The following is a 26,797-nucleotide window of genomic DNA, read 5'->3' as shown; positions in this document are numbered from 1 at the left end:
TCCCAGTAGTGGAAGATGATGCACCAGCGAGTGCGATGCACTAACAAGATGAGGCACCTGTGCTAAAAGCAAGGTGCAGTTTAGTGAATGATAGCAGTAGCTATAAGCTACTTCAACTATTTGGAATAATTCCAATAAGCATGATGTGGAGGAGCCAGTGTTGAATGGGGGTGGACAAAGTTAAAAATCACACAAGACCAGGTTATAGTCCAACAGGTTTATTTGGAGGCATTAGCTTTCGGAGCGCTGCTCCTTCATTGGGTAGTTGTGGAGCAGGATCGTAAGACACAGAATTCATAGCAAAAGATTATAGTGTCATGCAACTGAAATGGTATACTGAACAAAGCTCTAACAATCTAGGTTTGTTCAATATATCATTTCAGTTGATGACACGTAATCTTTTGCTATAAATTCTGTGTCTTACGATCCTGCTCCAAAACCACCTGATGAAGGAGCAGTGCTCTGAAAGCTAGTACTTCCAAATAAACCTGTTGGACTACAACCTGATCTTGTGTGATTTTTAACTTTGTTCAATAAGCGTTAGGAAACTGGAATCACAGTCAGACTACATTGCGATCTCAAGCACAATGTTTCCATTCTGTACCCAAGAGTGTGCAACATCATGAGATTGCATGGAGTTAACAACTTCACCCATTCAGAATCATTACCTTGTACAACTGACCACTCTAGATTTTGTACCTCTCTAAATAATGTCTCCTTAACCTTCACTTCTCAAAAGGAAACATCACTTGCTTCTCCAACTATAAACACTCATCATAGGAACCATTCCTATTAATCATTTCCACATCATCCCTGATGTTGTCACACCCTTCCTAAAGTGAGGAATCCAGAATTGGTCATGATGCTCCAGTTGTGACTAATTCAGTGTCTGTAAAAGGTTCACCACAGCTTATGTACTCTAGTACACTATGCATTTATTTATAAAGTTATACACTCCATTAATCACTTCCCCAAGCTTCCCTAACATAGACAACGATTTGTGCTTTGAGAACACCAGGTTCTCTGCCTCCTATGGATTGTAGCATTTAACTTACATTGCCTCTCCTCGTTTTTCTTACCAAAGCAAAGCACCTCACATTTTTCAATTTTTATATTTCATAACATACCTGTCTACCCATTCCGCCATATCATGTATGCTTTCTTGAAATTTTTTCCTATCCCCCACATGGCTCACAACGTTTCTAAGCCTTATCGCATCTGTAAACGTTGAAATTGTATCGTGGCAATCCCAGTCTGGATCGTTACCATGCATCAAGAAAAGCAGTCATCCTGTCGGTGACCAGTGGAGAGTTACATCATGTGCCTTCATCCAGTCTGAGAAATAATGGTTCACATTGTTGTGGTACCCATCACCCAGCCATGTAATATCCATGGCTGTCACACTGCCTCTCTTTCAGGTGAGAAGGTGTGTGGTAGAAGCACTGGAGACTTCAGGCAAAGAGAGGAGCAGAATGGAAGTCAACTGAAAGGAATGGAACTGACAGAACGGATGCAGAAGTTTGTGGAAGAGAAGGAGAAGATATAGCTCTAGAATGAGTGAGTTGGTTCTGGGGAGGGAAGAGACTTAGAGCTAGGACAGATGAAGTTGTGAACTACTGCATCCAGAGAACTTGGCTGGGATGTGGGGTCCAAACCATAGTTTAACTGATGGGAATTTGCGGTGTGTTTTTAGAGCAGTTTGTTCCCCCTGAGTCATCCTCAGATTTCCTTTATTGAGTACAAGAAACACACAGTAAATCTGCCTGTGTGGTTCAATACCACATCTATATTTACCTTTGAAACAAACTTCCTCTGACATTTCTTGCTATTTGAAGATTTGTTACAAAAGCAAGATATGACATGAGATGCACTTGGGCATCACAGAACAAGGTGAGTGCAAGGAAGTGCAAACTGTCGGGCTTTTAAAACCATCAGAGATCTGAATATTACCTTTCCCGAAAGCAGTTCGCTGGTACCAAAGGCTTGCTTCTGCTCTGATTCAATGGGTTCTGAACCTCTCCAGTGTGTATCTGCTGGCTCTGTCATGTGCTGATTGAAGGATCATGGAAGGCTTTGTTTGAAAGTTTGTGCACTTCCTCTAATATTCACATCTTCAGTTTTCAAAGTTGCTGAACATATTAGTTGCTTTTTTGAAACAAGCCTTCTCCATTTTGGTTGGTCACAAACCAGGAACTCCCATATGACATAGTTACTTTTGATTTCTTCAGGAAGCTTTGAAGACATCTCCAAACCATTTCTTCTGTCCTTGTGGAAACATTTTGCCAAGGTAGACTTGTGAATGGAACAGTTGCTTTGGGAATCTGGTGTCCTGTCCATAAATGACATGTCCCAGAGCTGGGATTGAGAGTTTAGCACCTCGATACAGGGCAAGTTGGTGTGGTAAAGGGTGCTGCTGTTCAGGGTGAAACAGTGAGATTACAGCTGGACCTCAGTGCCATTTTCCTGTTGTCTTTACAATGCACATTATAAAGTGGTGCAGTTTTGCACTTTTGTTTCTGTGGTCGCTGTATAGATCTCAGACATTTATTTTAATAGTTAAGTGATTATCAATAATTTTACTGTGGAAAAGGATATGGAGGGTGTAGAATGTAGGGAAGTAGATGGTGACACCTTGCAAAATGTCCATATTACAGAGGAGGAAGTGCTGGATGTCTTGAAACACGTAAAGGTGGATAAATCCCCAGGATCTGATCAGGTGTACCCTAGAACTCTGTGGGAAGCTAGAGAAGTGATTGCTGGGCCTCTTGCTGAGATATTTGTATCATTGATAGTCACAGGTGAGGTGCCGGAAGACAAGTGGTTGGCTAACGTGATGCCACTGTTTAAGAAGGGTGGTAAGGACAAGCCAGAGAACTATAGACCAGTGAGCCTGGCTTCGGTGGTGGGCAAGTTGTTGGAGGGAATCCTGAGGGACAGCATGTACATGTATTTGGAAAGGCAAGGACTGATTAGAGATAGTCAACATGGCTTTGTGCGATGGAAATCATGTCTCACAAACTTGATTGAGTTTTTTGAAGAAGTAACAAAGAGGATTGATGAGAGCAGAGCAGTAGATGTGATCTATATAGACTTCAGTAAGGAGTTTGACAAGGTTCCCCATGGGAGACTAATTAGCAAGGTTAGATCTCACGGAATAAAAGAAGAATTAGCCATTTGGAGACAGAACTGGCTCAAAGGTAGAAGACAGAAGTTGGTAGTGGAGGGTTGTTTTTCAGACTGGAGGCTTGTGACCAGTGGAGTGCCACAAGGATCGGTGCTAGGTCCACTACTTTTCATTATTTATATAAATTATTTGAATGTGAGCATAAGAGGTACAGTTAGTAAGTTTGAAGATGATCCCAAAATTTGATGTGTAGTGGACAGCGAAGAGGGTTACCTCAGATTACAGCAGGATCTGGACCAGATGGGCCAATGGGCTGGTCAGTGGCAGATGGAGTTTATTTCAGATAAATGTGAGGTGCTGCATTTTGGGAAAGCAAATCTTAGCAGGATTTATACACTTAATGGTAAAGTCCTCAGGAGTGATGCTGAGCAAAGAGACCTTGGAGTGTAGGTTCATGCATCCTTGAAAATGGAGTCACAGGTAGATAGGTAATGAAAAAGGCGATTGGTATGCGTTTTTTTATTGGTCCGAGTATTGAGTACAGGAGTTGGGAGGTCATGTTGCGGCTGTACAGGACACTGGTTAGGCCACTGTTAGAATATTGTGTGCAATTCTGGTCTCCTTCCTATCGGAAAGATGTTGTGAAACTTGAAAGGGTTCAGAAAAGATTTACAAGGATGCTGCAGGGTTGGAAGATTTGAGCTACAGGGAGAGGCTGAACAGGCTGGGGCTGTTTTCCCTGGAGCGTTGGAAGTTGAAGGTTGGAACTGGGGTCAGGACCAGTTTCCTCATTTCCCCTTCCCCCACCTTACCCCTGTTCCAAACTTCCAGCTCAGCACTGTCCTCATGACCTGTCCTACCTGCCAATCTCCCTTCCCACCTATCTGCTCCACCCTCCCTGCTGACCTATCACCTCCATCCCCACCCCCATTCACCTATTGTACTCTTTGCTACCTTCTCCCCAGCATCCACACGCCCCCCCCCCGCCTTCAGTTCTCTCTCCACCCTGGCGGCTCCCTACCCCCATTCCTGCTGAAGGGCTTTTGCCCGAAACATTGATTCTCCTGCTCCTTGGATGCTGCCTGACCTGCTGCACTTTTCTAGCACCACTCTAAGCTAAACTCTGGAAAGCACTGATGCCAATGTTGCATGTAACCATTATAGTGTGGAACGTATGAATATCCTGTACTTTACTGGGAAACATGATGTGGAGTGGCCAGTGTTGGACTGGGGTGGACAAAGTTAAAAATCTCACAATTCCAGGTTATAGTTCAACAGGTTTATTTGGAAGTACGGTACAAACTTTCGGAGCGTCGCTCCTTCATCAGGAAACTACCTGACAAAACACAGCACTCCAAAAGCTTGTACTTCCAAATAAACCTGTCGGACTAGAACCTGCTATTGCATGATTTTTAACTTAATTGGGAAAGGTGGATTGTCCAAGGAACCTTTCCCAGACTGAGTGACAAGGAGCTCCAAATAAAGATTGATTTGTGCAGCTGAACATGGGACTCAGATTTCCTTTAAAATCCATCTCCAACAATTGTTGTTGGGAACAGGGTGCTGCACTGATCTGCTATTGACTATCTGGTCCCTAAATGGGGAAGAATGTTTAGTGCTACCGCCCTTCACGTAGAGGACAAACCGTGTAGTTGATTCTGTCTGTAAGTTGTGGCACTGAAAGAACTAAGAGAGAGAAAGGAGTTGAGCTGTGTGTGGAGAATCGATAGGCCCTAATTCACCTGGGACAATAAAGTACCCCACTGTTGAATAGGGAGAAAACATTGACCAAACATTAGATAAGAAATAAATTGATCAAATAGCTAAAGCTAATTGGAGCCCCAACAAACCCACCTCTTTTGAAAGAGTGTGCTTAACAAAGAAAGAGAAACAGAGAGGACAGTGTCTTCATATTAGTACTTCAAGCTCACGATGAATTAACAAAATGCTTGAATCATTTGAGGGGGAGACAACAGGTACCAAACAGAATGCTAGCTGGGTCAATATTAGCAACCCCTGAACCACCGTGAATAATTAAAAGAGAAATTCTTTGGTCAGCAGATATTTATCACAGCTGAGATGCATTGAGGTAAGCTCCCTCATTGTGACTGTATGCGATGGCTACTCGTTCTGGAATGTGAAAAATTGGACGTAAAACTAATTGTACATTCCACTCTCACTCTGAGAAAAGCAGCAAGTTAAAAGCTGAGTTTGAAAGGAAGCAAAAGAAGTGTTCATAAGTTGTAGGAAAAAGATAGAGAGAGAGAGATAGAGAAAAAAAAAAGATAGAGAGACAGATAGAGAAAGAGAGATAGAGAGATAGAGAGAAGGTTAGAGAGTTAGAGAGAGAGACATTGAGATAGAGAGAGATCGAGATAGAAAGATAAAGAGTTAGAGAGACAGAGAGATTTAGAGATAAACAGAGAGAAAACAGCTTTTGTACTATGGTCCCTGAACCAAATATTAACTCTTTGATGTCTGGTTTGTGTCCATTTCATTAATAGTTGTTAAAAATTGTCTTGTGTGTTTTTGCTCCATGGAGCTTGAGATCTGGGGATGCTTTGACTATCAGTTCCCTAAAAGAAAGAAATGTTGATTTAGAATTTGTTTCTCAGTAGCTTGGTTAATAAAAGTACTTATTTGGAATTGCTTGAAGAAAGCTAATTGATGCTGAAAGTAATCAAGTCAACTGGAATGGCTTATTTCCTCTTTCCTAAAATACTGTATACTTTGTGTTTTGTGCCGTTTGAGAAAGTGTGCTGTGTAATTACTTAATTTCAGAATCTTTGTAATTGAATTATCAAGTTTGGAATTTCATTTCCTGGCTGGAATGAATTTCCAAATATCATTCTAACCACAAGTGAATTTTTATTTCTGGTGTTTACAATCACACAACACCAGGCTATTGTCCAACAGGTTTACTTTTGGAAGACAAGATTTGCTAATATTAAACGTTAATTAATGTGAATTGTGCTCTTAAAAAACAGGGAAAATTGGAATTTTGAAAATTTAATTTTCTTCAGATGAAATTGTCTGACAATATGCTCTAAAATCTGAGAAATCTGATATTAAGGAATTGAAAAATGTAAGATCTAACAAGGGCATTCTTCTGTTTAAGAAAGAACTATGACAAGTAGCTGTTATTCCTGTCCAGGAGGAAGAGGAGCTGTCAATGTAATTACTTCAAGGAGTTTTTGCCCCACCCTATTAAATCAGCCGTAAACTATCAGTGCAGCTCAAAGAATTTATATCTTCTGGATGTAGGTTGGCTCGCTGAGCTGAAAGGTTCATTTTCAGATGTTTCGTCACCGTACTGGGTAACATCTTCAGTGAGCCTTCGGATGAAGCTTCGTCTGGATGCCCATTGAAGATGTTACCTAGCATGGTGACAAAACATCTGAAACTGAACCTTCCAGCTCAGCGAGCAAACCTACATCCAGAACCTCAACCTGAGCAACAACTCTTCTCTAAACTTGCTAATTTATATTATCCATAAGTATATAATTTTTATTGACAGAGCTACTTGGACTAATGAACCTATTCTGCTCAAAGTGGGAAGGATGGATACTATTGTGTTTTTCAGATAATTACAGATACAGAAGGTTTTTCCAACAGTTTTGAACGTCTGAACTTGGCTGCAGATTTTCAATGTTGCAACACAACAATAGTTGAGTCACCCTCAACCCACCAAGCCATTTACACTGAACCCATTTACACTGAACCCACTTACACTGACATGAAATTACCAGGAATAATGGAGAAAGGACTATGATGGCACAATGGATCTGTACACCACTCTTAAAAACAACAATTGCATCTTATATTTTCTGATGATAGTGATTTCCCAGCTGGTTTGTATGTTGGGCAGAGAAAGATATCAGTGCATGATTTCAGGTCAGCATTTTCTTTTAAGGAAGTAAGAATTCTATTTTTGGTTAGGGTCTTGAAATCTAAATGGGTTGGGTTGTTGATGTGAGGGACTGGAGAATACAGTAGTTGGAAATGGAACCAAACTGGAGTCCTCTGCTCGTTAGTGGTACTAAGTGTATCTCACAGGTACTGAACAGAAGCAAATGTGGCTTATTGGTAGTTGAAAATGTATTTCACTATTTAAAAGATCAAATAAATCAATAATAATCACATATAACATGGCAGAACCAGCAACTGCTACAATCAATCAGTTGTAAGATTTTGACTTCTTCGTATGTAAACACGATGTTTGGTCAAGATGAGTACAAAGCTACTTAACTGGATTTATACAGAAGTTTTCCATCACTCCTTAAAGACAGGATTTTTTTCACATACCCCACTCCATCACCATATTTCACAGACAAGTTTGTTAAAAGATTGGAGGATAACATTTCCACATTAACCATCATTTAAAAATATTGCAGAATGATAGAACAAAATATTCTCACTTTTCTGCATTGGTAGTTGTGAAGGTCAAAAGGAATGCAGTATTAAAGAAAATGTCATTTAATGATCATATCTAATCTGCATCAGCTCTAACCCAAAATTCATTGATGTTTCTCTGACTAAACTCTAAGGTGAAACTTTATAATCAATTTAACAAGTCAGCCAATATAAAGAGGTTTGAGCAATAGTAATCCAAGTCTGTGTTAAATTGCATAATTATAAATTCAGTACAAGCAGGAAACTAATCTGCTTGTTCAGAAAATTCACCTCATCCTCATTTAAGATTCTAGTTTCACATCAACCAAAACAAAATAAGTAATAAGGCAGGAGATTTGAAATTTGGAAATAAGATTCCATTGTATTGTTCATGTCAAAATAGGGGATGCGTTAGTCTTTTTCTCTATAGACAAATTAAAGATGTTGAAAACATTTCCCTTCTTGAAAAGTAAAAAATTGCCCAAACCCTTACCAGCTGTCTCAATGTCAGAAGGTTATCAGCCGATCACATTTCCTATCAGAATGAGCTTTCCATACTCCCAAAAATCCAAACACCATTACTGTCTTACCTGATAGGAAAACAATGGACAACAGAAAGGTGAAACCCATTATTTAAGCGCTTTGCAGCTCCACGATCCATACTCAGATCTTTGGTTCCTGGCCTTTACTGGCCCGGCTTTTGGAAGGTAGTCTCTAACCATTCATTTCTTTCCCTTTAACACTTGAGAGGTTGAATTTACCATATATGGGGACTGCAAGGACAGTTTTCAGTTATGTCATCCTGACACTTTCCAACTGGTTTGGAAGAAGAATCACCAAACCCATTTATTGCATAACACTCCGATGCTATATAAAAGCCTAATTGTTTTGCTTCTTAGTGTTGTTTGAAGAATTAGATCAACTGTTCAATTGTTAGTGACAGAATGAATATTGAGAGCTATGTTATAATCGCACAACCGCTACAATCTCTGTTAAATCATTTAAACTCTGCATTTCATTAAATGTGCTTTGTAATGTGTTTAATTTACTTCTCACATTTTTGTAGAATCTCTACAGTGTGGAAGCAGGCCGTTAGCCCCATCAAATCTACACCAAACCTCTGAAGAGTTTCCCAGAAATTCTAAAAATTCAGAAACAGAACTTCAATGCTCTGAAGATCTCGGTGGAAGGCTTTAGTAAATAAATTCACATGCTGTGTAAGCTGTGGCTCAGTTGTTGCATTTTCACAACAAGTCAGAAGGCTCTAGTAGTCGCACTCTAAGATTTGAACAAAGCAATCATAGCTAATATCGACATAGCACTGCGGGAGTGCTACACTGTCAGAGATCCTGTCTATTAGATAAAGCACCAGAGGTTTGCCTGCTGTCTGAGATAGATATAAAAGATCTTGTTGCATTATTTTTTAAAAATCAGGAGAATTATCCTTGGTGTCTTGGATAATAGTTATCTTTCAATCAACACAATAAGGAAAAAGATTTTCTCCTGATTGATACATTGTTGCTATGGGATTCCTATAGTGTGCAAGTTGGCTATTGTGTTTCCTCCATTAGGTCAGTGACTTCACTTCAAGAAATAAGGGTTTTATTGGTTGTATGATGCTTTGAGACAGCAGATGGAATGAGGGTGGCCCTGCAAAATTGTTTGACTTTCTTTTCCTTACTTGACATTTTTCTTTCTTCTTTAATTGCAATTCAAGTGATGCAAATGTAACATTGAGATATAAAATGAATAACAAGGAACAGATGAAAAGACTAATCTAATGTTGCGGCAATACATGAGCTTAATTTTCTGCCAGGACCAAGTGGTTGATTTACATCTGATTAAAGTTTCCATTCAGTACTGGATGACAGTAATCTGCCTGAAACAAATTTGACAAAAGATACTTATCATTCTGGTCCACACCTTGAAACTAATTGCATTTCATGATGCACCGGTTGCTGAGAATCACAGAGCCAAAGTAGCCCTACAGCGTAGAAGCTGGTCATTCAGCCCATCAATTCCACACTGACCCTCTGAAGAGCATCCCTCCCAGACCCATCAGGATGAAGGGCTTATGCCTGAAACATTGATTGTCCTGCACCATGGATGCTGCCTGACCTGCTGTGTTTTTCCAGCACCACACTCTTCGTTTCATACCTCGACAACATTGATTGTACATCAAAGGTTGAAGGTGCAAGGGATTAACATTTCCATGCCATTGCGTTTATTTTATAGCACATTTTATAAGAAATTGGAAGAGTGGATTAAGCACTAGCAGGCATGATCATTTTGTATCGGATTAGTTTGAAAACTGTAGACTAGTGTCCTTACTTCAATAAAAGCAAAGTATGGCAGATGCTGGAAAACTGAAGTAAAAACAGAAAATTGCTTGAGAATCTTAGCAGGTTTGGCAGCAAAGGTGGACAGAGAAACAAAGTTAACCTTTCGAATCCAAAATGACTCTGTTTCTGAACAGATGCTACCAGACCTGCTGAGTTTCTCCTGCCTTCAGTGAAGGTACTCACTTTCTCCTCATTTGGATTCTACTCTCTCAACATTGGTGTAGAGCCCTGTTTGCTCAGGGGCCTATTTGACCTCCACCATCAGGAGCAATTCCAACCCACTGTGCTTAACTGGTGAGGAAGCACAATTCCTAGCTATTGAGTGTCCTAACAAAGGCTGCATTATGGATCGTTATGGCGCTGTGGTAGTGCCCCTACCTCTGAACCAGAACACCTGCGTTCAAATCCCACCTACTCCAGAGGTGTGTCATAACATTGTATAGGGGAGGGAGTAACGTCAAATTTGTTTGTATGATCTGATAATTGTGTTACCTTGATGGCTGTTGTGATAACCTCTCCACCAATGTGAGTGTATGGAAATGGGAATGCATTACAAACATACCGTGCAGTTATCAGATTCTAATTTATCAAAAAATTGTCCATAGTCAGTAGGAGCTACAAAATAAATGCTTTTTGAGGACAAAACTGCATCAATAGTTATGGAATACAAATAAGAAATCAGTTCATACTATGAAACAAATTCTTGGCTGCTAGCTTCTGACAGAGCCTCTCTTACCTGGAGAGAGTATCATATGCATGTACTTTGGTCAAACAGACATCTTCCTCACCATGACTTGAATTGATTGGGGAATCACGCCTGAATTCCTAGGGAACGTCTCCCAGCTATTGAGGCTCTCTCACAAAAGTGCAAATGTATAAATGTGGAGGAGAAGCAATGGCCTAGTGATATCCAGAATAATCCAGAGATCCAAGTACCATTCTGGGGACATTGGTTCAATTCCCACCACGTCAGATGGCAGAATTTGAATTCCATAGATATATAGAGTTAAGAATCTAATGATGACAGTGAATCCATTGTCAATTGTAGAAAAAAACCCATATGGTTCACACTTGTTGTTTAGGAAGGGAAACTGTCATCCTTACCTGGTCTAGCCTCATTGTGGCTCCATACTCACAGAAATGTGATTGAGTCTAACTGCACATTGGGCAGTAAATTCTGGCTTAGCCAGTGGTGCCCATATCTTGTGAATGAATAAAAACAAGTGCTGATAGGTGATTATTTCATGGAATTCTATGGTGGTTCTCCCAAATTTCCTGCATAACTTTGACAGGATATTGGAACAAAAACTCGAGAGAACCCCTAAAGAATTTCTAGTCCATAATATACACTGCAGGTACACATGCATTAAATGGAAAAACAGCATTTCAGTTATCAACGCTATGGATGAAGAATTGATGCTTTGACAAACATCCATTATTAATCTATCAGTCTTTATTGTGTATAAACTAATGATAGTCATTAGTGTCGTCGCCTCCATTTAAACTTACAAGCTTAGAAATCGCCATTCGTGTGAGAACTCATACATCCATTCATTAATGGAAATTGAAACATGGGGTTGTAGTTCAGGCACTGCTGCAGAAATCCATCACTCAGATGAATCTCTGCCATTGAATAGCTGTGGGAAGAGAAGTTTCCCCTTAAATTTGTGAAGATCCAAATAATTCTTTCAACGTTCCACCTTCTGGCTTTGTTGGAACTACTCAGCTCTTCTCTATCACTGAGGGTTGACCTAACCTTGTTGGTATTTTCAAATTATACAGCAACTAGACCTATATGCAGTGTTTACCCTGCATTGGGTCATCCTGACCCTTGAAGAGAATGAATGATTTTGAAAGAACATAGCAGGGTTATTACATAATATTACCCAGTGAGTCCATCCATATATGTGGCAAATGACAAAAATGGTTTCGTTGTTCGATTGCCAGGCCATACTTTAAAGCACTGAGGGTCCTGATGATACAGTCAGCTGAAGTTACAAATCCTATTGTCCTGGAAGTTAAAGCAAAATGTGTTTCAAATATTATCATATAGAAAGCAGGCATTGTGTTCAAAGTCAATTTGTTCTTCGCAGACATTAGGTTTCAACATAGTTAAAAGGAGAAGGTATTGAATTGAGAGAATATGTTCAGTGAAAAGATCAATTTTGAGTGTAACACAATTCAAACTACATGCGTATTCCCCTCCCCTCCCTTTTCTGCCTTCTGCAGGGACCATTCCCTCCGGAACATCCCGGTCCATTCTTCCTTCACTCTCAACATCCCACACCCCACCCCACAGCCCCAAGGCTCCTTCCCCTGCAATGGCTAAAGGTGTAACACCTGCCCATTTACCTCCTCCCTCCTCAGTATCTAAGAGACCAAACACACCTCCCAGATGAAGCATGCTCAACCTATACTTCACATAATCTACTCTACGGCATTCACTGCTCACAATGTGCTCTCCCCTACATTGGGGAAATGAAGTGGAGACTAGGTGACTGTTTTGCAGAACACTTACGTTCTGTCTGCAAAAATGACACTGAGCTTCCCATTGCCTGCCACTTCAACACCCCACCCTGTTTCCTGGCCAAAATCACTCTCTCAGGCTTGCTGCAGTGCTCCAGAGAAGCTCAGTGTAAGCTGGAAGAACAGCACCTCATTTTCCTCTCAGAGACCCTGCAGCCTTCTGGATCCAAAATCAAGTTCAATAACTTCAGGACTTAAACGTTCCTATGTCCCAGCCCCCACCCCCTCACATCCTGCCTTGTTACCACACCGTCTGCTATTACACAATACCCATTGCTAGTCACTAACAGTCCCCACTAACAGCTATTTATCATCCTCGCCAGATAATTATCACTCCTTTGACTGTCCAATTTTTCTTCTCTCTCTTTGGCCTCTATTGTTTCCTCCTTACCTCTCCTCCCTATCCTATCACCTGCACATAAACATTTTCCTAGCTTCTATCAGTCTTGAGGAAGGATCACTGGATCTGAAACGTTAACTCTGATTTTCTCCACAGATGCTGGCAGACCTGCTGAGATTTTATAGCAATTTCTGTTTTTGTTTCTGATTTATAGCATCCGCAGTACTTTTGGTTTTTATCACACTTAATGCTGTTTTGTTTCCTGGGATACAGGAATCAACATGCTGGAGAATGAGAATCCCTTTCTTCTCTTTCTCATAATCATATTAATTAATCTTATTGAGGTGTTCCTTTGCTGAGATAAAATGAAGAACTGTGGATACTGGAGTTCTGAAAAAAACAAAAACAGAAATTGTTGGAGAAACTCAACAGACGTGGACAGCATCCACAGAAAGTGTGTGAGAGGGTTAACATTTTGAGTCCATTATCCTTCCTTCCAGCAATTTCTATTTCTATTTGCTTCTGTTCTTTTGAGACTGGGTTAAAGGCAGATTTTAGAAATAAAACTTCCTTTTCAGCTTTTCAATGCTGACAGTGGGAGGGTAAGGTGGAAAGATTGTTGGCAGTGGGCTGAATGGCCTCTCACTTTAGCCCATCACTTTGATAGATTAAGGTTATTCAGCACTTTGCCAGTGACATTGGATTAAAGCCTGCAATCGCGAGGTGGTTGGAGGTCACTGAGGAAGCCAGAAGACATGGAACCATTCCTCCTGCAAGTGGTTTAAAGACCTATTGAGGACAGCAAAGTAGGACATCCTGATCTGCAACGTGGAGTTTGCACGTTCTCCCCGTGTCTGCGTGGGTTTCCTCCGGGTGCTCCGGTTTCCTCCCACAATCCAAAAATGTGCAGGTCAGGTGAATTGGCCATGCTAAATTGCCCGTAGTGTTAGGTAGGGGTATGGGTGGTTTACGCTTCGGCGGGTCGGTGTGGACTTGTTGGGCCGAAGGGCCTGTTTCCACACTGTAATGTAATCTAATCTAATCATAGCACTGTTGGCACTGCACTGAAGCTTCAAAAACAAACAATAAATGAATCCTACAATCCAAACCCTTCAAGCCCCTTTAGATGGTAGAAGATCATAGAGTCCCTAGAACATGGAAGCAGGCCATTCAGCCCAACCTGTTCACACTGACCATTGGAAGTGTATCCCACCAGACCCACCCCAAACCTTGCATTCCCCATGTTCAATCTCCCTAGCCTGCACAACCCCATAACTCTCACACCCCATCCATGTTCACCAGTCTCACTTCATGACCCCTTCCTACTAACAAAGTAAAATCACATTCTCAGAACAAGACTTCAAATAAAAGGTGTTCACGTCAGCAAGATTTCAGTATTTTAACAATTGCTACTCTGACAGCTGTTCAGTCCCTCAAATTTCATTGTCCTCATAGCTTATTTTTCTTGCTAAGTTTCACAAAAACTCAGGACACCTTTGTAAATGCAGTTACATTCAGAATCACATAGTGATAGTGAGGTCTTTGCGTAATAAAGTTAAAACCCTCCTCATTCCTGGGGGTGCTCCATGGAAAGGAAATTGGGTTGAAGTTAAAGCAGACATTTATGGGTTGCTCTCATTTTCATAATGCATTGTCAACTTCAGATATTTTAACCAACTGTCCACTCACTTTACATTAAAGCAGGAAATCCCTCCATTGTATTTTGGGACATCTTAATAGGTATGTTTTGGAATTATCATTCTACTTGTGTAAAATATTCATCCATTTAATATTCTGAATGTAAAGTACTTTATATTTAGAAGGTTAATGAAATGAATGCCGACTGTATCTACCATAATCTACCAAATATCTTTTCTGGTAATATTCTCTGAGGAAGATGAAATTAGTGAATGCTGATTTCAGAAATGTGATGATCTGATGGTTACACTATCTTTTTTAAAATATTGATAGTGAGTACAGAGAATCCTTCCAATTTTTTTCTTAAGCTTAAGTACACAGAAATTATTCAAGTCAACAACTTACCTGTATTTCGTCATCTATATTTTCAGTTTGATTAAAATGGCCCAGATGAGGAGAATGGCAAAGAATAACCAACGTAAAATGCTCCAGATAAAATAATACATAGAATTTTGCCTAGGTAGATAGAAGACAAAATTATTTCTATCAAAATAGATTTCAGAATCCACAGAGTCAGCTTGGATCTGTGAGTTATTTGGCTACACTTGCAGATAATCAAAAATACTTTTCGGCTTTTGTTCTCCTGGAGCATGTGACATTTTTACACACTTTGACTCATGGCTTTCTAACCATTAAAGTGAGCAGACAACAAGCACCATGTTGGAAAGGCACAAATCCCAGTGTTACCAAGTGCCAAGAGTGATACAGTGGTAAATAGAGTCATAGAGATGTATGGCATCAAAACACACCCTTCGGTCCAACCCATCCATGCCGACCAGATATCCCAACCCAAACTAGTCCCACCTGCCAGCACCCGGCCCATATCCCTCCAAACCCTTCCTATTCATATACACATCCACTTGTCTTTTAAATGTTGTAATTGTACTAACTTCCACCACTTCCTCTGGCAGCTCACTCCATACAAGTACCACCCTCTGTGTGAAAAAGTTGCCCCTTAGTTCTCTTTCATATTTTTCCCCTCTCACCCTAAACCTATGCCCTCTAGTTCTGACTCCCCCCTGCAAGGGAAAAGACTTTGTCTATTTACCCTATTCATGCCTTTCATGATTTTATAAACCTCTATAAGGTCACCCCTCAGTCTCCGACACTCCAGGGAAATTGCCCCAGCCTATTCAACCTCTCCCTATAGCTCAAATCCTCCAACCCTGGCAACATCCTTGTAAATCTTTTCTGAACCCTTTCAAGTTTTGCAACATCTTTCCAATAGGAAGGAGACCAGAATTGCATGCAACATTCCAACAATTTCTTTTTCAATACCCATCATGCTGCAATGACAGCATAACACATGAATTAGCTTCTACCAACACACTTTGCTGTGAAAAACACAATTGAAAATGAAATATAAGCTGAGGAAAAAGGTCCATCAGCAGTAACAGATGTGCAATCTGGGATGATAATTTAACTGTTTTCAGCGCAGATGCAGTTATATAAAGGATCTTCGTTTTTGTTCTTATTAAAAAGTATTTTCATGTTTTGATTTTAGCACTCAACCAATACTATAAATGGATGATGTTAGTTGGTGGGTTTTAAATGAAGTGCATATTGCTAGTGAAAAGATGGGAATAATTTTAACTTAAGTCTGGGCAAGAAACACTTAGGATGAGATGGAACACTGTCACATATACTTGGCCAATGTTAAGATTGGTGTTGTGAGTGGGGCAGTGGAGATTGCAAAACTAATATTGTACTTGATCATTTTAGTTTTTTTGAGAAATGTAATGGAGTAACATTTCATCAGGACTAGATATTGTCCAACTGCTGGGCAGATTAGGTTTTCATTGCTCTCCATCATTCTGAGTAATGAATGGCTGATGTGAAATTTCAATCCATGGTAAGCTGATCTCTCACTGTCATGGCTGTTTGCACCATTTCAGTTGGGATTTCTCTCATCTACTAAAGCTATGACAAGACAATGAGAATTCCATGCTCATTTGTGTGCAACTCTTTAACTAAAACTCAGAGATCCATTATACGACCTGGAATGATTTCATGATTTTGCACAGCTAAAGGATAGTAAAGTACAAAGATGTAGTTGATGTATCTGCATCTGTAGGCTGGTCTATTGGGCATCAGAGTGCATGAAGTGACCAATTAATATAGGTGACCTTCTTAACTTTCAACAGGAAAGATGTGAAGCTGGCTGCCAGTTCAATATTGCAAATATGTCTGTATAAAATCCATTCCACAGCACTGACCTCCCATACACTGTGCAATCATTGACCTGCATGCTAATCAGTCTCCTAAATTGCAGGAGGACTTTCAAGTGAAAGCAAAGTACTGTGGATGGTGGGAATCTGAAATAAAGTTTACAGAGAATTCTGAAGAAGAGTCATATCAAACTCAAAATGGTAACTCTTTTTCTCTCTCCACAGGTGTTGCCAGATCTGCTAGGTTTCTCTCGCATTTCCTGTTTTTATTGTAGAGGGAAGTTGCTCATTACAAACATAAAGAAATAGGACAGAAGGAGTCCATTCAGCCCAGAATTCTTTTGCCAGCCAAGAGAGAGTAATCCAGCTTAATTCCAACTTCTTTATACTGGTTTGTAGCCCTGTGGATTAAAATACCTTAACTGCATGTCCAAGTATTTTTTAAATACAATGGTCCAGATTTATCTGGTCAGTAGAGTAGATTGGCACTGCCCATGGAGAGGTCTGTGGCCTGACCCTTTTATAGTTTATTGGCCATGCCTTTGAAACCCAGTTGAAGTTCCCAGCCTCTCAAGTGGAGAATGTCAGGTACAAGAAGAGATGGAATCTTGAGGACATGATTTTGTTTTACAATAGTATATGCCCCATTGAGTTAAGCTTTTAAAAGTCAAAGTTTTTCTGTAAGTGAATGAGTTCATGAATGGGTGAGTAATTGAACAGATTTGTGAATGTGTGAGGTTTTTGAGGCAGGTGAGTGGGCAATATGGGAGGGTTTCAGGAATAGTCAGGACTGGGGGTTAGGTGAGGAGGGGCTTGTAGTCACTCATTGGGGGTGTTTAGATGAGTTTCATTATGATATTGACTTGGGCCCCACTGAATGCTAATCAGTTTGGCCAGGCTATTTCCAAAGCAAAAAGGCAGGTTCCCCATACCCAGCACACGTCTCCACCCTGAGCTCAGCATCAGGGAGGGTTGCAGAAGGTGAATCCATCTCCAGTGTAAGTTTTCTGAACAATTTCACTGCATCTGTGCATTAGTTACCAATAGGGTCTCCCAACCCATCTTCCATCTCTGACTAATCCAAAACCAGAGAGGGTTTTTGGCTCAACTAGCCCTTTGAGCAGTGACTTTCAGACCCTTACCACACATGCCCCATTCTCCCTTTCAATCTTCTATTAAATATTGTATCCTAGAGTTATTGTGTACTCTGCTAAGGAAGGTTTGTCTGTCCAATTGACTCTGCCCAAGCCCCATGTGATTTTATGCGTCTCAATTAAATCATTCTTCAGCCTTCTTTGTTCCAATGAAATGATCATTGCCTCTCCAATCATTCCTCAGAGCTAATACATTTCAGCCATGGCATGATCCTCACATATTCCTGCTGTCTCATGTTTTTCGTGTGATCATTAAGCTGCAGACAGAAGTTCAGAAAGGACTAGGTTTAGGTAAGTACAACATTTACCTCAGAATTTCCTCTTCTGCTGGCGAGCCTGAAAGAGATACCTTGGGATCTGTCAAAAACGGTGTAAATATATTAGATTATACCCCCACAAAATTGTATTACACAACACTCTAAGCAATCAGAGATTTGCAGATAAAAAATGAAGAAACTTTGCTAAGATAGAATTAGCATGAAAAAGAGGCATTGTGGGTTGATTTTAATGCTGACAGGTTTAAAAGTAAGGGGGTACATCTAATCCCATATCTGCCAACAACCTACTCAGTGCTGCCCTCTACATTTTTACAAAGCCTATACCAACAACCAAAGTGAATGTCATTTACGAAATACCCTGCAAGGACTGCAGTAAACACTACACCCGACAGACAGGCAGGCAACTAGCCACCAGGATATAAGAACACCGATTTGCCACCAAAAGATGTGACCGGCTATCACTAGTATCCTTACACACACACGAAGAAGGGCACCACTTCGACTGGGACAACACATTCAGCTTAAGACAGGCTAAACAGAGACACGCATGGGAATTGCTAGAGGCCTGGCATTTAAACCAGAACTCCATTAACAAACACATTAATTTGGACCCCATTTACAAACCTCCTAGAAAAAGTACTGGAAGTGATATCACCCACCACAACAGACCAAGACACACAAACCGCAAGCGGGAACAGAACACCAGCGCTTCACCAGAGGCTCTCTGATGATGCTACCTGGCATGGTGACGAACCATCTGAGAACAAACCTATCAGCTGAGCAAGCAAACTTAGAACCTGAAGGTGGGGCCTCCATGCCTCAGAGACAGGAAGCTTTCCCTCGGAGAACTCCAGCCAATCAGAGGCCAGGGGTGAAAATAACAAATGCTGGAGCTCACAGCAGGGCAGGCAGCATCCAGGGAGAGACAGCAAGCTAATGTTTCGAGTCTGGATGACTCCTCATCAGGGACCAGGGATTCCTTGGTTCTTTGGACCAGGAACCCGGATGCACCCAATGAATGGCCAATCAGCTGCTAGATTGCGGCAAGACTGCTGTTCCTGTGCTGGGTGGGTATCCCATACTCCTCTGGGTGGAGATAGAAACATCCCATTAGACTTGGCTCAGTGTCATTTTTCATTATTTACTAGGTTTCCAACTGCCCACTGAAAAGTGGAAATGTTTGAAAAACATGTTATCTACCATACAACAAACTCAAATATCCAGCTGGGAAACGAGCACAATAATAAAATTTTTAACATCCTACCTTCAGCAACATTAAGTTCCACAGGACTCAACAAGTCCCACAAAAACCTTGCAATTCCACACCAGTACAGCCCTTGGTCACTCTTTGTTAAGCGGTCCATCATGACTAAGAATTCTCCTGCATCATTGTCAGTTTCTATGGTTATTCTTCCATCAGAATTTGTCTTCCTCGAATGTTGGGTTTTGACTAAAATTACACAGTCTTCCCTGTTGTCACCTTTGCACCAGTACTTTGGAGAACTGCTGTAATGTTTGTTGTATTTACACCTGATGATAATGGATTGTCCCACTGATCCATTTATGACAGCAGCTCCAGTTAGTATGGCGCCTGAAACTGTTCAGTGAGAAATTATGACACAATATGCATTAAAACTCAATAAAGTAAATCACTGCAACAGATGAGTAATTAGATTAGATTAGATTACTTACAGTGTGGAAACTGGCCCTTCGGCCCAACAACTCCATACCAACCCGCCGAAGCGCAACGCACCCAGACCCATTCCCCTACATTTATCCCTTCACCTAACAATATGGGCAATTTAGCATGGCCAATTCACCTAACCTTCACATTTTTGGACTGTGGGAAGAAACCAGAGCATCCGGAGGAAACCCACGCAGACACGGGGAGAATGTGTAAACTCCACACAGTCAGTCCCCTGAGGCGGGAATTGAACCTGGGTCTCACGTGCTGTGAGGCAGCAGTGCTAACCACTGTGCCACCATGCCACCCACAGCTGTAGAATGTATCTCGAATACTTAACACTTAAAAATGGACATTGAGACTCCTCAACTTAAACTCCTACTTTGATCATTCTAACGACATTTTCAAGGGACTCCTGTGCCCAGCGCATCTTGAGAAGTTGTGCAGGAAGCATTCTGAATTGGAACCTTGCTCCCCTTGGGACTATCAGCTCCAAGGGCTTTGTTACGGGGAGACATTGTACACAGCTTGCAATCCTTCAATTTGTCAATATTGTAAAGGGATTAGGTGAAGGAAAACTATTTTTCTGTTGGATGGCAATAGTTTCAAAACGTAGATCAGGCTTAACAGGAATGAACTGAGAGGGAGATACTCTCAGCAGACAGAAACATAGAAGATTGGAGCAGCTCCCAGTGATCAAATAAGATGATTCATAAGGAGCGCATTAACATCAACATCTGTTCAATTGTTGACACATGTGTGTCTATTTAAAGTCCAAAGAGTTGCATTTGCATATCAGGAGTAGAGCTGACCCATATCCTGCCTGAAATATCAATTTAGCTAGATTTTCAGAATTTGCTCTTGATGTATAGTAATAGGACAAGCCAAACAGAGAACAGCCAGGGAATTCCTAGAGGCATGGCACTCATCCACAGATTCAATCAACAAACACATTGATCTGGACCCAATATACCAGCCACTGCAGCGGACAGCTGGAACTGACAACCGGAAGCAGCAGAGATAAACCACAAATGCCGGAGGAAAGATCACAGAAGCGCTTCACAGGAGGCTCCCAAGCACTGAGGATGTCACCTAGACAGGGGATGAAACATCTGCAACACAAATTCCCAGCTCGGCAAACAGAACCACAACAACTACAGTATTATGAGATAGTCCTTATGCCCTTAATGTTTAAAGTAAATCGGAACGTGTGGCAAAGAACAAAATTCTTGCATGATCAATGACATACATAAAAGGGTTGATCATAGAGGTCTGTACATATATCTGATTAGATGTACTTTGGTTGGGTACGGTTGGCCCTGTACCGTGTAACACGATGGATTCCTTCTTCCTTTGTTGAGAGCAAATAGTTGGCCAGTCAGATGTTCAAGGAGTGAGATGATTTCGACTTTGAGATGGGTCTTTTAGTAATTATCACCTAATTTTGCCATAGCCCACATTATTTAGACCTTTACAAACTTCTATCCAGGAAGTCTCCACGGAAAATTTGAAAGCTTAACCCTGCCAATCAGATAGTAATCAGATGGCCATGAGTTTAAAAAAAAATTCCTCTCATTCCAATTTGTAGAAAAGAATTAGAAAGAGCTACAACATAAATCAACACGATGTGACAGAGCACTCATCCTGTTTGAAGGATCAGGCTAACCGATATAGAGAGCTACTGCTCTCGCCTGCTACCACATCAGTTTTAACAGAAAGCCACAAAACCTTTGACGGTTTCAATGTCAGGAAGACAGAGCATACTTAATCAGGTTGTAGCTAGATTTTTGCAAGAATGTGATTTTCCAATCATCTCTTTTTACTGCACCTGCTCAACGCCAGCCTGCTTTGCTTCATCCTAAATGGAAGAAGTTTCCTTCATAATTCACAGTGTGGCTCAAGACAGATCAAACCACCTAAGCATAATACATGGTGTGAAACCTCTCTCATTTCCCCCAGCAGCTCTTTAAAATCAAGTTATTGCAATTGATAGTGTGTGGAAAGGCAAGTGATGGGTAAGAGGACTGAATGCTCAATTGGACCTGCTGCAGACGGGTGGCACTCACAGGGTAGTGGTCAGCCTTGATTTTGTACATCTCAATCAATCATAGTGTTGAACTGTATGACAGAGGCTGAATCCCCGCTCTGGGGCTGAAATGGGGGGGGTGAGCTGCCTGGAATCCTAGGAGACTGCCAAGAGCTGTTAGGCTAATGATAAAAAAATAAGGAAAGGCTGCATTTACATAGCATCTTAAATGACTTCAGAGTGCTTTAGAACCAATAAAATATGCTGTAGTTACAGTCACTATCACAATGTGAGAAAGGAATACCTTGACCAATTTGCGGTCAGTAAACTCCCTAAACTAACAATTAAATGAATTGTTTGTAGATGACTGAAGAAGAAAGATTGGGCAGATCATTCCTCTGATCTCCTTCAACTTAACAACATGAAACCTTTTTCACATTCTGGAGAAGGGAGGTTGGGGTCTCAGCTTTCAGTTCTATTCTGGTGTGTTACCATAGTTTCGGTGCTGAAGTCTCCTAGAGTGGGACTTGAGTCATAATATTCTGAATGCCAAGGCTACTGTTCCACAACTGAGCCAGAACTAATGGATGTTCTGCAGACTGGATTTGCTACATGATGATTGGATAGCAAGGATTCCAAGCATAATAAGACAGTAGGACTGGAAGAGACCTCCGCTAACAATTTATGTTTCTATAAAACCTGGTCTAATGCACACAATTTAATTTCCCCAGTGAAGTTTAATGCAATTTGTGTTACTTACCTGAGAAGGACAGCATGAAGAGATGGAATGTAAAATCCATATTTTAAGTGATGCAAAGAAAATTATAGAATTGTTCTTACTTTATCCCTTCACTCAGCTTTACTGAGCAATGCAACTGAAAGTGAAGTGGTAATTCAAGTCTCTTTCACTTCCAGTTTCCAGGATATTTTAAGGAATGAGGAGGAACATGTGACAAGATGGATTAATTTAACCTTAGATGGGTATGTTTTCCGACTGTGGAAGTGTGACAAAGTGAAGGCTATTAGTAAAAGGATGATTTTTGGGTGCTTAATCAAATCAAGCAGTAAGTTAATATTAATGGAATGCCAAGTTATCCTGTTTTTAAAAGTTGGCTGAAAGCGTTAATCGTCATTAATCTGAAACACTTGCCTAGATGAATGAACCATGATATTAAACAATGTACTTCTAATGTAGAAGCAGGATTCCTGAGGGGGTGGGTGGGACTAAACCCTCTCGATCACTGCCCCATCTCCTCTACTCTCTTCAAAGCAATTCTTCTGCAGCTTACCAGAGGGTGGCCACCTCTATCACAGCAGCCTGATATTTATTGAACACATTTGGAGAGAGCAGGAGAATCTCAGCAGGCCTGGCAGCCTCTGGTGGAGAGAAGTCGAGTTAATGTTTTGAGTCTGATATGATTATTTATCATAGCCTTCGCCAGTGAGTCAGCAAGGCATGCACACTCGGCAGCGACAGCTTGCCATTCTTATTAAAATGAGTGTCAATACTCAAATCTGTTCAGGGATTGGCCTCATGTACTCCAGTGCAGGATTCTATAAATCCTACCCACAGATCACATGAACCAGTTTCTACTCCAGTGCATTTTGTGTGTTTTCGAAACTGTTCTGTGAGGAAGTTTTTGCTATTTTTTTGCCCTTCTGTCCCAACTACACAAGAGCATAGTCTTCAACTGAACTTTAATGGTCAATTGTTTGCAATAGTCTTCTTGACCTTAAGGCCAATTATTTCAATTGGAGAGTGATCATTGTCGGTAGACCCGATGTTAATATCACCTTATGTGGCTTGATAATACTTCTGTGAAACACCTTGGGACCGTCTAAAGTCTTTTCTGACAAAGTAAAATAAAGGTCCATTCACTGATCAGACTCTCTCATTTCCTCAAATGTATGTAAATAGTGTCCGAGGAGAAAGTGAGGACTGCAGATGGTGGAGATCAGAGTCAAGGGTGTGGTGTTGGAAAAGCACAGCAGGTCAGGCAGCAAGCGAGGGACAGGAGAATCGATGTTTTAGGCATATGCCCTTCATCAGGAGTAGTGTCCTGCATAACTAAGAAATACCTTTGGCTTTTGCAACTGCAGGAAATATCAAATCCCAATCAACTTGTTTCAAAAGATGGAAATCTTTTTCTACGATCTGTTATGTGGCTTGTATTACTTCATGTGGGATTTCTGTACTCTGTTCAATCACTTATAATTATTATCATTACAATAACAACTCCTACCAAAACTGCTGACAAAATCATATGTATTACATATGTATTACACTGGAAAACATTTTGCAATGTAAAATAGTTAACTCAAGGTCCAGCAGTATGTCAGATTTTAAATTGTCATCTTGTCACCAAGTATCATTGTGTCCCAATCTCTCCCCAGCCTTCTTTTCTTGATAATCACATCTGATCCTACAACTCTCCATGAATTCTATGTTCCTCTTACTCAACTCCCTTCTTTGTACCATTAGTAGTGGTATCCTCAGCATTCTAGGTCCTCAGCTCCAGATTTCCCTCCTAAATCTGCTCTGTCGTCCATCAAGAATCTCCACAATACTTCATTTTAATCATGCTTTCAGAATGCCTGTACTAATATCTGTGTGTGTGGTCTGGTATCAGACTTTGGCTGACTGCACTTCTATTAACCATTTGGGAAGGCTCAGCAATATTAATTAAGTTAAATAAGTCCATTCTTTTGCTGCCAGAACTATGATAAATAAGGATATTTAATACTTCCCTAATTCTTTGGTTTCTGGTAATGTGTTACAGTTTTTGCTGATATTGATTCCTTCTTGAAATCATAACAACCTTCAGCTGCTATTATGCTGCAATCAGCTATTTTGACAAAACAGCCTATCGAATGGATTTGGATAAAAATCTTAATTATATCCAAAGGAAAATATGCTCAATTCTCACCTTGGAGTTTTCTTTGTTAATCGTTCACAGAATATGGTCAGAGCTGATGAGGTCAGTATTTATAGCCCACCCATTATTGGCCTGGAGCAGGTGCTGTTTGATATGATTTTATCTCCAACAGGTTATGTTACCTGATGCTCAAATTATCCCTCACAACATAAGAAACTGGATGTGGATGTTGTAGTATTGAAGAATCAAACAGTTGTTTATTAGAGTAACTGTTATATACTGACCTTCAAGCCTATGACCTTGAAGCATTAGTTTGGGTTGCTACATAACCTAGTTTAGAATGTGTGTGGTTGTACCTTATAGACTGAAGTGTAAAATATCTAAACTTAAGTAACTTTCTTTGTTGAAAGTGTAATTAATATCTGCTTGGCCATACTTATTGTCCATCCCTAGTTGTTCTGAACAGATGCCAGACTGCCTTCAAAAAATTGATGTGTGTATGTGTGTCATTCACAGTCCTGGTGTTCCCAAATCATAAGCTTCCAGTTACAAGGTTACTAGTCTGATGCAGTAGTGGAGGAGTGCTGCACTGCCAGAGGTGCCAGATTTCAGATGAGGTGTTAAAGTCAGCTGCCTACTTGGGTGGATTCAAAAAGATTCCATTACCCTATTCTGAGGAAGAGCCGGGTCTATGCCTGTACCCCACCGTCTCTCTCAGAGCACCCATGACACTCTGTAGCTCTCCATAGCCTGTCACTTTGTACATACTAGGTACAGTCCTCATATTCCTGCAAAATTAATGGAAAATGTTTTGCATTCACTGGAAAATATATTGAGAAACCAACATTTCCAGCCAGAGTCATAGAGTCATAGCCATACAACACAGAAACAGACCCTTTCGTCCAACCAGTCCATGCCAAAACAAGAAAACACTTTTTAATGAAACCATACAATTTTATTAGATTATATTAAAACACAAACTGCATCAAGTCATAAGCTATTAGTAAAAACGATCATTCATTTTCATGTGAAAGGGGCACCCACTGTGCTGAAATTCATTCATGTTTGAAACTTAATTCGGTAATACTAACGGTTCCAAATGCTTAAATAATCAACTGGTCTCTGGGAAAGAAGAGGAAAGTGCTCAGTTCAGTTGCAAAACAGTGTTTCTGTCAATCAATATAAGATACTCAATGGTCAGGTTTTTCTCAAGTGACAATACCAGCTTTTCTTTAAAATTACAGAGCAATTTAGATGACAGCATGACAAGAAGCATTAAAACACTTTTCATTGCATTACGGCACTTTCTCCATTGAAAAGCAATGCATTATGGTCTTTTCTCCATTGGCAAAGCAATGCATTATGGTGCTTTCTCCATTGGAAAGGCAATGCATTACAGTCCTTCCTCTATTGGAAAAGCATTGCATCATGGTCCTTTTTCCTTTGATAAAGCAATGCATTATGGTCCTTTCTCCACTGGAAAAGCATTGCATCATGGTCCTTTCTCAATTGGAAAAGCATTGCATCATGGTCCTTTCTCCATTGGAAAAGCAATGCATCATGGTCCTTTCTCCATTGGAAAAGCAATGCATCATGGTCCTTTCTCCATTGGAAAAGCATTGCATCATGGTCCTTTCTCCATTGGAAAGGCAATGCATCATGGTCCTTTCTCCATTGGAAAGGCAATGCATCATGGTCCTTTCTCCATTGGAAATGCAATGCATTGTGGTGCTTTCTCTATTGGAAAAGCATTGCATTATGGTCCTTTTTCTATTGGAAAAGTAGTGTAAAGTATGTGAGCAAATGCATAAGTTGGAAAAGTCAATTCACCTTTCAGGGACAGATCCTTATGCTGAATCAGTGCATTAAAAATACACTCACATTATAATATAATGCCCAATGACACACTTTGCACTTACATTTTGGAATAGTCCTGACTTCTCACTAGGCTTTCCAGTTTCTACGCAAATGTCTGCACCTGATGTGTTTTTAATATACTTTGAAACTCCTGGGTCACAAGACATAACAGTGTTGGGGAGGAAATTGGATTTTCATCCTTGATTTATAATGAGGATACCCATCTTACCATAATTTGCACACTGAACATTCCTGATCTGTGGAAATGTGAGAGAAAAATGGCATGGGTCAAGATTGCTGAGGAAAACCATTGGATTTCTCAAACTTGAGAT

General features: G+C 40.5%; 1 protein-coding gene across 2 annotated transcripts; it reads right to left on the bottom strand.

Moving 5' to 3' along the window:
* Window positions 1-10,439: 10,439 nt before the first annotated feature.
* LOC122563083 (CMRF35-like molecule 5) lies at window positions 10,440-22,619 on the bottom strand. 2 transcript variants are annotated; one of them, XM_043716492.2, is made up of 5 exons: window positions 22,493-22,619; window positions 19,287-19,619; window positions 18,053-18,101; window positions 14,768-14,878; window positions 11,739-11,869 (listed from the first exon to the last, which is right to left on the bottom strand). In XM_043716492.2, the coding sequence occupies exons 1-4, from the start codon at window positions 22,530-22,532 to the stop codon at window positions 14,782-14,784; spliced, it is 519 nt and encodes a 172-aa protein (XP_043572427.2). In that variant the 5' UTR covers window positions 22,533-22,619; the 3' UTR covers window positions 11,739-11,869; window positions 14,768-14,781. The 2 variants fall into 2 exon arrangements, with proteins under 2 accessions (XP_087829628.1, XP_043572427.2); XM_087973502.1 differs by lacking the exon at window positions 14,768-14,878 and having other exon boundaries at window positions 10,440-11,869.
* Window positions 22,620-26,797: the final 4,178 nt, after the last annotated feature.

The sequence above is a fragment of the Chiloscyllium plagiosum genome, unplaced genomic scaffold (genome assembly GCF_037043375.1).
Source record: "Chiloscyllium plagiosum isolate Xiang-an unplaced genomic scaffold, Cpla_swu_hap1 HiC_scaffold_26, whole genome shotgun sequence".
NCBI classification, from domain to species: Eukaryota; Metazoa; Chordata; class Chondrichthyes; order Orectolobiformes; family Hemiscylliidae; genus Chiloscyllium; species Chiloscyllium plagiosum.
This window is presented reverse-complemented; position numbering and strand designations above follow the sequence as displayed.

Coding starts and splice junctions, on each gene's coding strand:
- LOC122563083 (XM_087973502.1), bottom strand. CDS start 22,532: ATGGATTTTACATTCCATCTCTTCATGCTGTCCTTCTCAG. Junction 19,620..22,492: donor CTTCATGCTGTCCTTCTCAG/GTAAGTAACACA, acceptor CTCACTGAACAG/TTTCAGGCGCCATACTAACT. Junction 11,870..18,052: donor GCAGAAGAGGAAATTCTGAG/GTAAATGTTGTA, acceptor TTTAACTTCCAG/GACAATAGGATTTGTAACTT.